This window comes from Pangasianodon hypophthalmus, chromosome 7 (genome assembly GCF_027358585.1).
Source record: "Pangasianodon hypophthalmus isolate fPanHyp1 chromosome 7, fPanHyp1.pri, whole genome shotgun sequence".
In the NCBI taxonomy this organism is placed as follows: domain Eukaryota; kingdom Metazoa; phylum Chordata; class Actinopteri; order Siluriformes; family Pangasiidae; genus Pangasianodon; species Pangasianodon hypophthalmus.
Genome location: NC_069716.1, coordinates 3,809,556 through 3,824,136, shown reverse-complemented (window position 1 = coordinate 3,824,136; position 14,581 = coordinate 3,809,556). Strand labels below are relative to the sequence as shown.

Here is a 14,581-nt window from a genome sequence, read left to right as displayed (position 1 = left end):
TTGTGTTTTCTGATTTTTGTTTCTTTTCTATCCTGTTCTCTTCTTTCCTCACCTGTCTGTGGTCTAATACACACTCTCACACACAGTCTCATCATAACACCAATTACTTTATTGTACATTTATGTTTAAAAACATGCTTTAAAGAAAGTATAATATTATAAAATAAAGTTAATGCAGTATTGTGTGTGCACTGCTCACCTCTCCATCAGCTGCTGCCTTCTGTCTGTCTCTAATCTTGTTGCAGTCTGCTTTCTCTCTCTCTCTCTCTCTCTCTCTCTCTCTTTGCATATTGAGGCATTTTTCAACAGTGCATGCCGGCACAGTGCATATGCACTGGTGTATATTGTGTACTATTTCTTTACAGCGTATAGTGTGCTACAGATGGGTGATTCCATTATTGCTTCATTTCTGCCCCACTGATGTTACATTTACAAATATGTATGTAAAGCAAAAGACATTTTAAACACAGCTGCAGTGTCCTTCACAACAACCAAGTGTATGTGTATGTTTCACATAAATAAATGGTAAAAACATTAATAAATCTTCTACAGCTCTTAGAAAACAGCATTTTTGCATGTTCACTATGAATACATTTTACCTTGAAACATATTCATTAAAATATGTATTTTTTTGCATTATTGTGTTAATCTTTTTAACATCTCATGCATGAACTGTCCTTTTCTATGAGTCATCCATCATAGGTTTTGAAAATTTACATTTTTGTGTCCCATAATATATACTCAAACCTGTTACCTGAACACATTCACTATTTGGAATATTCCACAAGTCACATGACATATTACTTCATCCAAACTTCCTGAAGTGAGTGAAGTGAGTGAGTGAAGTGACTTGTGGCCAAGTGTGGTGACCCATACTCGGAATTTGTGCTCTGCATTTAACCCATCCAAGTGCACACACACAGTAGTGAACACACACAAACACAGTGAACACACACCCGGAGCAGTGGGCAGCCTTTTTTGCTGCGGCGCCCGGGGAGCAGTTGGGGGTTCGGTGCCTTGCTCAAGGGTCTCACCTCAGTCGTGGTATGGGAGAGAGCGCTGGTCATTCACTCCCCCCACCTACAATCCCTGGTGATATTGTAATATTGACTGACAAGGTCAGTTTGAGAGTACAACCCTGTTGCACAAATTATAGATTGGTAGTAAATTATTAATTAGAAAAAATACATTTAGGTAAATCATTAAAATGTCTTTCTGCCATTATCAGGGATGCTAATGAACCATGTTTTGTGTATTCGCTAATTCAATGCTCAATGCTGTCACTTTCAAAGCTGCTCATTTAAAACCTAAAATTGTCAGCAAATGATAAAAATTAAACATTTTTTCCCCTCAGATTGGGGCACACACATTTTGAATGGGTAGTTAAATTTTTCTTTGACTCAGTGTTACAAGGGCTAAAAGGCACTGCAATCATGGAGTCACTCAGGTATAATTTTGTAGACCAGATCATTATCATGTGACTACCAGACAATTCATTAGTGGATGCATTTCTCTGACGATTACCTCATATTGCTTCATTTGTTATCTGTGTGACTCCAAATGTCTTATCTTTTGCTGTTAGGAAAATAATCAACTTTGCGGTGTTAATGTCAGGCTACATCATACCTCAACATCACTGATTATTTTTCATCAACAGCACACCCTCAAGTGTTTTATTCCATACACAATATGGCAGATTGTTTCTACTTATAGTACAAAAGCAAAAAAAAAAAGACAACAAACCTACATGCAAGAGTTACTCTAGTCTTAACTAGCCTTACTCTGGATGCACAGATTTATAACATTTAGATGCTAATATTCAGCATACAGCATGAGAGGCAGAATACTTTATGCTTTTTTAGTTTTTCCACACCCTTAACAATGCCTTAAACTGCTTTCTCCTGTCACTCCTTGACAGAACCAGTGTTCCAGTGTTTCATTGCTTTTGTGGCTTCTAGATCATTCACTTTCAGTTTAAATTCAGTCTGAACATTAACAATCGCATATTTACAGTGAAAATGAAACCTAATAAAAGAACTAATGACGTTGAATCAGCTTAGAGATAAAATCTAAGTTATAGAAGGACCTCGCACATCAGAATATATAATATCTTGAGGTTGTTGTTTCTTTACTCTTCCTCTTTTGACTCTCCTCTCATTGAGATGTAAGGCAGCGTAATTCAGCTCCACATTGTCACAGTCCTGTAGGAATGGATATGAAATTGCAAATGACAGATATCTGAATTTTGCCTCTTATATAATTGCTTGTCCATTTATACCATCACATGCTGAATATTTACCTGATTGAGGGTCTTGTCTGTCACAGAACCTTGTTTTAATCTCACTGTAGAGAAGAAAATTCACATTTTATGATTGGATCTCTATGATGAAACCTACTTTTCATCTACAGTCACATTTTTTTACCTCGTATTTCAAGAAAAACTTCAAGAAAAAAAAAAACATGCTGGGGAGGGAATGAGTGTTTATAGCTGCTATAGTATGATGTTTATTAAATAATAAAAAGTTGGCAGATTACTGTGGTATAAGCAGTATAAACACTCCAGGATGTGGGGTTATAAAAAAAAATCAACTTTACGATGGTAACAATATCTCTGTTTTTCTCTGTTGTTTCCTATAACACTACTCTTTGACTTCCATATGAACTTAGATAGAGTTTAATAGGTACTAAATCAGCATTTCCAATAAACTGCTGACTCAGTGTATATAATGGAAATAACGGAATATTATAATAGCTTTATAATAATATATTAACTTTAATAAAAGCCATAATGCAGACTTACCCCTGTGTTGTTCACAGCTTCTTCCTTTACAGGTTAGAACAAAGATCAAAGCAAAGATCACAACCACACACAGTCCCAAAGCTACGGCGAGGCAGATCACAAGATCTACAGGTCTCTCTGTCACACAGTAAATATCACAATATAAACACTGCTACAAGATGTAGACTGTGACTATTTTAGCAATGTTCTAACCATTTGCAGCTACAAATTAACACAAGCAAGTACTAATGGGTTGTTCAGCAAATTCTGGAACATGCACTGTAATTGGGCTTTTGTTTCAAGATTGTATTTCTCTGGTGTGATATTTACATACCATTTTCAGTCTTGCCTTAAAGATTCAGTCCCAAACACTAATTGGAAAGCTGTTCCATAACGGTGAGGCTTTGTAAGAAAAAAGCTCTGCCTCTTACTGTAGTCTTCATTATTCTAGGTACCAAGAAAGAGCCTGAACCTGTTGATTATATTACAATAATGCTTAAATGTTCAGCCTACACAATGCTATATTGTCAATGGTCTTGTATTATTAATTGCAATTAATGAATGTAGTGAATAACACTGAGTAAGATTTTTATATTTTTAAAGACTATTTTCCATAAGTAAGGAATAAAACATAATTAAACAAAAATAATCCACAATGGTGTGGTGCAAAGCAAAATTTGTGTTATTGCAGCAATTTGACCACAATACTATTTTTAATTTATTATTGAACAACACATCATGATTTATAGTTACATTTAATGTAACTATTTATAACCATTTATAGTTACATTTAATGTGGTGGAATGTCTACAAAAAATAAGTTCGTTCCTGCTATTATTTGCGTTATAGCAGCTATCAACATTCATTCCCTCTCCCAGTCTCTCTGTTTTCTCTTTCTTGAAGTTAGTAAGACAAAAAAATACAGCTGGGCTTTCTACTATATTTTAGAGCGTGGCTCTGAGGATTTTGTCGATTCAGCCACAAAAGCATTAGTGAGATCAGGACTGATGTCAAGCAAGGAGGCCTGGGGTGCAGTCAGCATTTCAGCTGGTCTCAAAGGTGTTCAGTGGGGTTGAGGTCAGGGTTCTGTAAAGGACACTTGAATTCTTCCACGCCAGCATTGGCAAACCATGTCTTCATGGAGCTTGCTTTGTGCACAGGGGCATTGTCATGCTGGAACAGGTTTGGGTCTTTTAGTTCTAGTGAAGGGAAATTGTAAAGCTACAGCATACAAACACAATCTTATACAATTGTATGCTTCCAAGTTTGGGGAAGAACCACATATGGGTGTGATCGTTAGGTGTCCACAAACCTTTGGCCATATAGTGTTTGTGTAAATAATAATTATACATAAAAGAACACAGAAAAAGCAGAATGTAGGGCAGTAAAAAAAGCAAGGAAATATATAAAGTAAAATTGATATGAATATTTTCATAAAACTTATTTGAATAATAAGCTTGAAAAACAAGGTTTCAGCAACAACAATGTAAATATATACACTACGTTTCTGGATTAATAGGCACTAGATAGTATCTGTATCTGTGTTTAGTTTTTGTACAGGAAGTAGCCATGGCATAAATCAGAAGGATTTTTGATGCTTTTTAAACATTTTTCCACACTCTCAGTAAAACCTGATAACAGAACTAATGACACTGAATCAGATTAGAGGTAAAATCTAAGCTACAGAAGGACCTCGCACATCAGAATATATAATATCTTGAGGTTGTTGTTTCTTTACTCTTCCTCTTTTGACTCTCCTCTCATTGAGATGTAAGGCAGCGTAATTCAGCTCCACATTGTCACAGTCCTGTAGGAATGGATATGAAATTGCAAATGACAGATATCTGAATTTTGCCTCTTATATAATTGCTTGTCCATTTATACCATCACATGCTGAATATTTACCTGATTGAGGGTCTTGTCTGTCACAGAACCTTGTTTTAATCTCACTGTAGAGAAGAAAATTCACATTTTATGATTGGATCTCTATGATGAAACCTACTTTTCATCTACAGTCACATTTTTTTACCTCGTATTTCAAGAAAAACTTCAAGAAAAAAAAAAACATGCTGGGGAGGGAATGAGTGTTTATAGCTGCTATAGTATGATGTTTATTAAATAATAAAAAGTTGGCAGATTACTGTGGTATAAGCAGTATAAACACTCCAGGATGTGGGGTTATAAAAAAAAATCAACTTTACGATGGTAACAATATCTCTGTTTTTCTCTGTTGTTTCCTATAACACTACTCTTTGACTTCCATATGAACTTAGATAGAGTTTAATAGGTACTAAATCAGCATTTCCAATAAACTGCTGACTCAGTGTATATAATGGAAATAACGGAATATTATAATAGCTTTATAATAATATATTAACTTTAATAAAAGCCATAATGCAGACTTACCCCTGTGTTGTTCACAGCTTCTTCCTTTACAGGTTAGAACAAAGATCAAAGCAAAGATCACAACCACACACAGTCCCAAAGCTACGGCGAGGCAGATCACAAGATCTACAGGTCTCTCTGTCACACAGTAAATATCACAATATAAACACTGCTACAAGATGTAGACTGTGACTATTTTAGCAATGTTCTAACCATTTGCAGCTACAAATTAACACAAGCAAGTACTAATGGGTTGTTCAGCAAATTCTGGAACATGCACTGTAATTGGGCTTTTGTTTCAAGATTGTATTTCTCTGGTGTGATATTTACATACCATTTGGTAGCAACATTTTTTTTTTCTTTAGAGATTTATTTCAGAAAATGTAGCTGTTCAACTAAAATGTATAATGTTTATTCAAGAACTTACACTATACACTTTCACATTATAATCTATTCTCCTATGAAATTAAGTATTGGCTCAGTGGTTATTTCTACACACTCTTTTTAATTGGGTTGCAAATAAGTAAATAAAAATAAATAAATTAATAAATAAAAAAGGTTGCACATGTAGAAATCTTGACTTTGAGACCCTTACTGGGAATTTAACCTCATTCATTCAGCCACATTCACCTTACAGCTCTGACCATGTGCTTTCATAATATAATCTTTTCCACTCTTATATGAACTCAAATATCAAAAAGATGTAAGTTTTGTGGAAAAATAGAAATATTCATAATTAGACAACATTGTGCCAGAACTTACTGGATTGATTGATACAAGTTAATAGCCAAATAATGAATACATAATCTAGTTTATCAGCAAAACATCATACTTCTTACCCAACTGTACTCGTGTCCCGTTCCCAAAAATGATCTTCCCACACACGGCCACAGCACAGTAGTAAGCACCAGTATCGTTGAGGCTGAGGATGTTCTTGGAGAAGTTGTACACACAGGTATGTGTAGAAGAGCTGCTCTCACACTGATGGCTGCTGTTGTGATGAGTGTAAATGATTTGAGGATGGGATTGTGGTGGAGCAGCTCTGAACCAGAGCACTTGGAAATCTGCTGCTCTGCTCTCAGAGAGAACCGAGCACTGCAGAGTCACTGAGGCTCCTGCAGGAACCGAGTCCAACACGCTGCTCTGCAACACTGAGACACTGAAATCTGGTTTACCTGTTCAGTGTAATATAGACAGTTTAAGAGCTTAGTTTGATTCTTGTTATACTTAGACCTGTATAATACACATAATATGAATTTTATACCACAGCACTGTTGAATTCTCAAATCTTATCGACCAGAATATGTTGATTAATGACGATAATTTAATAAATAGTGCATGCACAACTAAATAAATACATGCACTGAGAGACAATGACACTGCTGGAGGAACCAAGTCTAACATGGCACTCTAGAGAGCTGACACATAAGGTTCATAATCAATATTTTTTTTAAATCCTGAGAAGAATTAAATATACAGACTTCATTAAGTTACACATATACTCAAATATCTTTGTTGCTTTTAACAGGTTAAAAAAAAGAAAAGTTTTACAAACGGGGAATGCACCAGCATACAATTTCTCACCTAGTAAAATCTTTAATTACGAATCATGTGGTTTCTAACGAAACAGAGTAAAAGAGCCAACTAGAGAAAATTGGTTTATCTGATAAAATAGAAAAATTTATCTATTTTTTTTTATCTGTTTGGTATAAAATTTTAGGACATACCACATCAGCAATATGTGAAGCATTTTTCAACTACGCTAGTATGTATGAAGACACTAATAAAGTAATACTCAATCTATTCAGTCAGTTAATAATAAATTTGGTGCTTTTTATAAAGGAAAACTATACATAATAATTATTATGTACAACAATAACAATTATTAAAATGAGTACTTTAAAATTCTTACCTTTCACTGCTAAAAATGTTCCTTTTCCAAACTCTTTTACATAGTTTAGAATGCCACAGTAATACATGGCTTCATCTGATGGTTCCACATTAGCAATTTTTAAATGGCAGCTCATTTTTTCTTTCTCGATGCTGAATTTTGGTGGCTTGAATTCATCTTCGTAATTGGGCTGGTGATGAACTGTGACCATTACACAAGGCTCATGTCCTACTTTTTGCTTGTACCAAATGATGGCTTCAGTATTTTCCTCTCCCAGTCGAAAGCAGTGCAGAGTCACGTTATCACCAACATCAGCAGAGATCATTGAGTTCGGCTGATTGATGTTGTTTGTCTGTGCAGAATCTGCTGTTAAGAGTTATACAATAAAACATGTCACTCAACAGCACCAAAACATTTTTCTCCTTATAATACACAGAGATTGTCATTAGTGTAGATTTGAGCAAAATTAAAAATAGTAAAACAACCAATCAGTTGTAATAAATGTATTTGTGTCAATAATCTTATGTGATAATATGATGCATATGATTAGCAACCCTGAAAACCATCCACACTTACCAGTTTTTTTAAAAAGCACCACTGTAATCCATATCAGCGTCATCATCTTCAGTCTGAGGTCTGTGTACAGCATGGCTTCTCTTGCTAAACTGTTATAAGGTCAAACTGAGCACGTCTCACTTTGTGGATTTATGACGTGAAAGTCTGACATCACAGAATTTTCCACCTATGAGGTAGACAAGCAAGCTAGCAGCAGTAGATAACTGACTGTGGCTCCTCCTCACACTTAGTTCTGAAACTTTCCTCAAATAGGAATTGAAATCTTTTTAACAGCTGACATCAAAAACAAAAAGAAGGAAATGAGGTGCACAACCTTTTCTGAAATGTCATTTTTTTGGTGTCAGGGTGTTGAGAAATTCATCAGCCCTTTGAGCAATATTTACGAAACTGTCTAAACAGCATTTAAAAGTAGGTTTCAAGTAAATCTTTTTTTTTTTTTTTTTTTTAACCAAGGGAGTTTTTAGTTAGGAGAACCTAAATGGTAGTTCAGTGAATAATATTATAAAATCCTGTCTGAAATTTTCAAAGGCCCATTCTAAAACCACATATTTTATATTAACCATTAATTATATTACTATTATTCAATTGAATTAAATTTTATTTATATGGTGCATTTAACAATAGACAATGACACAAAGCAGCTTTATAAAATCTGGATATGGATTTAGATTTAGATCCCTAATGAGCAAGCCAGAGGCAATGGTGGCAAGGAAAAACTCCTTGAAATGACATGAGGAAGAAACCTTGAGTAGAACCAGACTCAAAAGGGAATGCATCCACTTCTGGGTGACACTGAATAGTGTGATTATGAGTCATTACTCATTCACAACTGTATACTAGAGAGTCAAGCAGTACTGAGTGTGTTGAAAAGATCTTCAGTACAAGCATCAGAGATATTTTTTGATTTCATTAGAGTTTTAGCTTTAAATCTATAGTATCCAAGTGAAATATACACTGAATAATGAATAGGACTTGAGTTTAAACTGCTTTCAGTAAGTGCAATCTATAGGCTATCTAAGTAAGAACATCCACAGCCATCTTCTAGGTATCTATGTGGTACTATCCACAGCAACCTCATGGCAATATTCAGGCTATCTATGTAGGGCCATCCTCAGCAGCAGCTATTGACTCTCAGGTGAAGGAATCTCCAAGCAGAAATAGATCACCAGGATGGATCTGGCAGGACCGGAGGTCAGACATGTCATCAGGCAACAGGAATAACATGTAGCTCGAAAGAGTACATTGGTAAGATCATTACGTATGGTTTTGTTCTATAATGGTGCAAGCAGGGGCTCTTTCAAGATTACCTATGTCAGCAAAACTATAAAAGGACACAGGCATGACAGCACCCTTGGACCTAAAGTGGCCAGTCACTTCACCGTCAACAAACCTGAATGAACTTTTGAGAGTGGAGGGGCTCATGAACCCTCCAGATCTGTACCTTTACCTAAGAGAAAAGCTGTTAACAAAAGGCTTGACTAAACAAATAGATTTTCAGTCTTGCCTTAAAGATTCAGTCCCAAACACTAATTGGAAAGCTGTTCCATAACGGTGAGGCTTTGTAAGAAAAAAGCTCTGCCTCTTACTGTAGTCTTCATTATTCTAGGTACCAAGAAAGAGCCTGAACCTGTTGATTATATTACAATAATGCTTAAATGTTCAGCCTACACAATGCTATATTGTCAATGGTCTTGTATTATTAATTGCAATTAATGAATGTAGTGAATAACACTGAGTAAGATTTTTATATTTTTAAAGACTATTTTCCATAAGTAAGGAATAAAACATAATTAAACAAAAATAATCCACAATGGTGTGGTGCAAAGCAAAATTTGTGTTATTGCAGCAATTTGACCACAATACTATTTTTAATTTATTATTGAACAACACATCATGATTTATAGTTACATTTAATGTAACTATTTATAACCATTTATAGTTACATTTAATGTGGTGGAATGTCTACAAAAAATAAGTTCGTTCCTGCTATTATTTGCGTTATAGCAGCTATCAACATTCATTCCCTCTCCCAGTCTCTCTGTTTTCTCTTTCTTGAAGTTAGTAAGACAAAAAAATACAGCTGGGCTTTCTACTATATTTTAGAGCGTGGCTCTGAGGATTTTGTCGATTCAGCCACAAAAGCATTAGTGAGATCAGGACTGATGTCAAGCAAGGAGGCCTGGGGTGCAGTCAGCATTTCAGCTGGTCTCAAAGGTGTTCAGTGGGGTTGAGGTCAGGGTTCTGTAAAGGACACTTGAATTCTTCCACGCCAGCATTGGCAAACCATGTCTTCATGGAGCTTGCTTTGTGCACAGGGGCATTGTCATGCTGGAACAGGTTTGGGTCTTTTAGTTCTAGTGAAGGGAAATTGTAAAGCTACAGCATACAAACACAATCTTATACAATTGTATGCTTCCAAGTTTGGGGAAGAACCACATATGGGTGTGATCGTTAGGTGTCCACAAACCTTTGGCCATATAGTGTTTGTGTAAATAATAATTATACATAAAAGAACACAGAAAAAGCAGAATGTAGGGCAGTAAAAAAAGCAAGGAAATATATAAAGTAAAATTGATATGAATATTTTCATAAAACTTATTTGAATAATAAGCTTGAAAAACAAGGTTTCAGCAACAACAATGTAAATATATACACTACGTTTCTGGATTAATAGGCACTAGATAGTATCTGTATCTGTGTTTAGTTTTTGTACAGGAAGTAGCCATGGCATAAATCAGAAGGATTTTTGATGCTTTTTAAACATTTTTCCACACTCTCAGTAAAACCTGATAACAGAACTAATGACACTGAATCAGATTAGAGGTAAAATCTAAGCTACAGAAGGACCTCGCACATCGGAATATATAATATCTTGAGGTTGTTGTTTCATTACTCTTCCTCTTTTAGCTCTCCTCTCATTGAAATGTAAAGCAGCGTAATTCAGCTCCACATTGTCACAGTCCTGTAGAAATGAACATTAAATTATCAGACTTTAGAATTATTACACTTTTAGAGGAAATGTTTAAAAGCAGTTGCATGTACTTACATAGAGTAAAAATATTTACCTGATTGAGGGGCTTGTCTGTCACAGAACCTTGTTTGGGTCTCGCTGTAGAGAAGAAATGATTTTAAAATCATTTTATTTACAGGGCACCTCTATAGTGAGACATACTTTGCATCTACAGTCACATTTTTTTTACTTCCTATTTCCAGAAGGTGTTGATTATTTTTCAATAGCAACTTTTCTGACAAGTTCAGATACAAATAAGTAACAATAAATTATATTAATGTGCTCCTTCTAATACATTATCCTTTCTATAGTAACACTATGTGACTTAATACATTTTAAAAAGTGTGTGTGTTGTTATAGTAAACATTTTATGTGAGGAGATGTTTAATTAGCATTTGTGTAAGGAGTCTTCAGTGTCTTGGCCTTGTAACAGTCAGAGGTAATTTGTAACTCTGTTACAGAAAAGTCTTCAGGACAGAAGAGATTATGTTTTTGTGGTGAGAAAAAGATGACGTGACAAGCTACAATTTTTCTTATTAACTTCAAGACAGAAAAAGAGAGGCTGGTGAGGCATGGACTGTTTATAGCTGCTAAAAACAATGTTCCATATCATTATATGTAACTATAAATGGATAAAAAATAAGCTCTTATTCTTTTAATAAATGAGGGTCCCTGGAGGACTAGTGGTTAGGTCTCGGCGCTCTCACTGCCACGGCCCAGGTTCAATTCCCAGCCAGGGAACCTCACAGGACAGTGCACTCCCAGTGCCGGTCCTAAGCTCATATAAAATTGGGCAGGGTTGCGTCAGGAAGGGCATCCAGCCTAAAAACTGTGCCATATCGAATATGCAGAAAAAGACCCGCTGTTGTGACCCCTAACGGGAATAGCCAAATGAAGCAGATTCTTTTAATAAATGAAAAAAATATTTATTGGCAAATTGCTGCGGTATGAGGAATAAAACAGTTTAGAATATGCAGTTATTGGAAAATCAATAATGCAGTTATTGGAAAATGAATAGCTTTGGGGTGGTAACAGTAACTCCAACAGCATTGTACCAGATCAGTATATCTAATAAACTGGAACTTGGTATATATATTGCCATATTTGTAAATACAGTGATCTAATAAACTCATGACTCAGTGTGTATAATGGAAATAATCTAATATTATAATAGCTTTATACTATATATTTATAATATTATAATAGCTTTAGTCTTAATCACTTAATCACCCGCTTAGTCACATCACCCCATTATTTTCTTATAACAAACCATAACATCCACATGAATTTAGACATGAATTTACCAGGCTATTAGGTAACGAATCAGTATATCTGAATCAGTATATCAATATAAACTGGTGACTCAGTGTCAGTGTATGTAATAGAAATAATCTAATGTTATAATAGATTTATAATAATATATTAACTTTAATAATAGCCATAATGCAGACTTACCCCTGTGTTGTTCACAGTTTCTTCCTTCACAGATTAGGACAAAAATCAAAGCAAAGATCACGACCACACACAGTCCCAAAGCTACAGCGAGGCAGATCACTACAGGATCTACAGATCTCTCTGTCACACAGTAAATATCACAATATCAATACTGCTGCAACAAAAACTATGATAATCTTATCAGTGTTGGAACCATCTACAACTACAAATTGTTTACAAATTAATTACACAAATTACACACTAACTACACATTACACACCCTTTTTAATTGGGTTGCAAATAAGTAAATAAATAAAATATATAAAAAAGGTTGCACATGTAGAAATCTTGATTTTGAGACCCATACTGGGAATTTAACTGCCACATTCATCTTACAGCTCTGACCATGTGCCTTCGTAATATAATCTTTTCCACTCTTATATGAACTTAAATATCAAAATTAGCGGTTACTTTTATGCTAAACCACCTCATTTCATCAGGTCTTTGAAAATGAGAGAGAATAATGATTTGAGATGTAAGTTTTGTGGAAAAATAGAAATATTTGTAATTAGACAACATTGTGCCAGAACTTACTGGATTGATTGATACAAGTTAATAGCCAAATAATTAATACATAATCTAGTTTATCAGCAAAACATGATACTTCTTACCCAACTGTACTCGTGTCCCGTTCCCAAAAATGATCTTCCCACACACGGCCACAGCGCAGTAGTAAGTGCCTGTATCATTGAGGCTGAGGATGTTCTTGGAGAAGTTGTACACACAGGTGTGTGTAGAAGAGCTGCTCTCACACTGATGGCTGCTGTTGTGATGAGTGTAAATGATTTGAGGATGGGATTGTGATGGAGCAGCTCTGAACCAGAGCACTTGGAGATCTGCTGCTCTGCTCTCAGAGAGAACCGAGCACTGCAGAGTCACTGAGGCTCCTGCAGGAACCGAGTCCAACATGCTGCTCTGCAACACTGACACTTTTACATCTCCATCTCCTGTTCAGTGTAATATTGGCAGTGTAAGATTTTAATAAGGTCCTAGTTTTTTACACCTAGACAATTATAATGCATGGAATATATGCACCATGAAACATATGACAATAAATTTGATGTTTAAGTAAAGGAAACATTAAATTAATTAAAAATTACTTCAACTAGCTATGCGTATAAAAATCCTCACCAGTAACTGCTAAAAATGTTCCATTTCCAAATCTTATTAGAAAATCTCTAAATCCACAGTAATACGTGGCTTCATCCGATGGTTCGACTTTGGCAATTTTCAAATGGAAGCTCCCTTTTTCTTTTTCTTTCTCAATGTTGAATTTTGGTGGCTTGAATTCATTTTCATATTTGGGTTCTTGTTGAACTGCGACCATTACACAAGGCTCGTGTCCTACTTTTTGTTTGTACCAAACGACGGAATCAGTATTTTCCTCTCCCAGTCGAAAGCAGTGCAGAATCACGTTATCACCAACACCAGCAGAGATCACTGAGTTTGGCTGACTGATGCCCTTTGTCTGTGCAGAATCTGCTGTTTGGAGTTCAAGCAGAAAACATGAACGAATGTCCTCAAAATTTATTCCACCTATAATACGCATAGATTTTATAGTAATAATAAAATTTTGCTTGTCTTTAAATAAGTCCCTGGTACCAATATTTCGGAAGATGTCTCAACAGTGTTTAAAAGTAGGTTTCAAGCAAATCTGTTTTTTTCCTAGCAAGAAGTTATAACCTATTAAAATGTGTATAATAATGAATATATAATAAATGTGTGTAATTCAGCGTATATAACACTATAAAATCTTAGCTGAACTTTTAAAACACTTCATTTTTCAGCCTGCATAATGATCCTTGCAGCAATATATATATGATCAAACTACAAAACCATCCACACTTACCAATTTTATTAAAAAGCATCACTGTAATCCAAAGCAGTATCATCATCTTCAGTCTGAGGTCTGTGGAAGGCATGTCTCCTCTTGCTACACTGTCAGATGGTCGAACTGAGCACATCTCACTTTGTGCCAAAGATTTATGACGTGAAAGTCTGACATCACAGATTTTCGACATACGATCTAGACTAGCAAGCTAGCAGGAGTAGATATGTGACTGTGGCCCCTCCTCACACTTTTGTGAACCTTGCTCAAAAAAAAAAAAGGAATTGTAACTCTTCAAACATGATATCAAAAACAAAAAGAAGGAAATGAGGTGCACATCCTTTTTTGAAAAAAATCTTTTTTGTGTGTGTCAGGCTGTTGAGTAAATTAACATTTGATCTGTTTTTATCTAATATTGCAAAATTGCAAATCGTGGTTTGGATACAGTTTTTAGACTGAAGAAACTAATTAACTGACAGTTCAGTGAATTATGTTTTTATAAAATCTTATCTGAACTGTTCAAATACAAATTGTAAAACTCCACATTTTACTAGGCTTTTTTTTTTGTATATTACTATATATTTAGTTTTTTAGCATACACTGTCATATTGTCAATGGT

The 14,581-nt window shown here is 35.1% G+C and overlaps 2 protein-coding genes across 2 annotated transcripts; both read right to left on the bottom strand.

Moving 5' to 3' along the window:
* Positions 1–1,796: 1,796 nt before the first annotated feature.
* Positions 1,797–7,716, bottom strand: LOC113542685 (uncharacterized). Its single transcript, XM_053235683.1, has 6 exons — positions 7,631–7,716; positions 7,076–7,420; positions 6,003–6,338; positions 5,185–5,301; positions 4,684–4,727; positions 1,797–2,200 (listed from the first exon to the last, which is right to left on the bottom strand). Exons 1-6 carry the CDS (start codon positions 7,701–7,703, stop codon positions 2,069–2,071), a joined length of 1,047 nt encoding a protein of 348 aa, XP_053091658.1. The 5' UTR covers positions 7,704–7,716; the 3' UTR covers positions 1,797–2,068.
* Positions 7,717–10,391: 2,675 nt separating this feature from the next.
* On the bottom strand, positions 10,392–14,098 carry LOC113542813 (uncharacterized). The gene is made up of 6 exons (XM_034306050.2): positions 13,984–14,098; positions 13,266–13,616; positions 12,746–13,081; positions 12,096–12,215; positions 10,696–10,739; positions 10,392–10,592 (listed from the first exon to the last, which is right to left on the bottom strand). The coding sequence occupies exons 1-6, from the start codon at positions 14,096–14,098 to the stop codon at positions 10,461–10,463; spliced, it is 1,098 nt and encodes a 365-aa protein (XP_034161941.2). The 3' UTR covers positions 10,392–10,460.
* Between the last annotated feature and the right edge of the window lie 483 nt (positions 14,099–14,581).

Coding starts and splice junctions, on each gene's coding strand:
- LOC113542685 (XM_053235683.1), bottom strand. CDS start 7,703: ATGCTGTACACAGACCTCAGACTGAAGATGATGACGCTGATATGGATT. Junction 7,421..7,630: donor GGTGCTTTTTAAAAAAACTG/GTAAGTGTGGAT, acceptor AACTCTTAACAG/CAGATTCTGCACAGACAAAC. Junction 2,201..4,683: donor CAGACAAGACCCTCAATCAG/GTAAATATTCAG, acceptor CCATTCCTACAG/GACTGTGACAATGTGGAGCT.
- LOC113542813 (XM_034306050.2), bottom strand. CDS start 14,098: ATGTGCTCAGTTCGACCATCTGACAGTGTAGCAAGAGGAGACATGCCT. Junction 13,617..13,983: donor GATGCTTTTTAATAAAATTG/GTAAGTGTGGAT, acceptor AACTCCAAACAG/CAGATTCTGCACAGACAAAG. Junction 13,082..13,265: donor AACATTTTTAGCAGTTACTG/GTGAGGATTTTT, acceptor TACACTGAACAG/GAGATGGAGATGTAAAAGTG.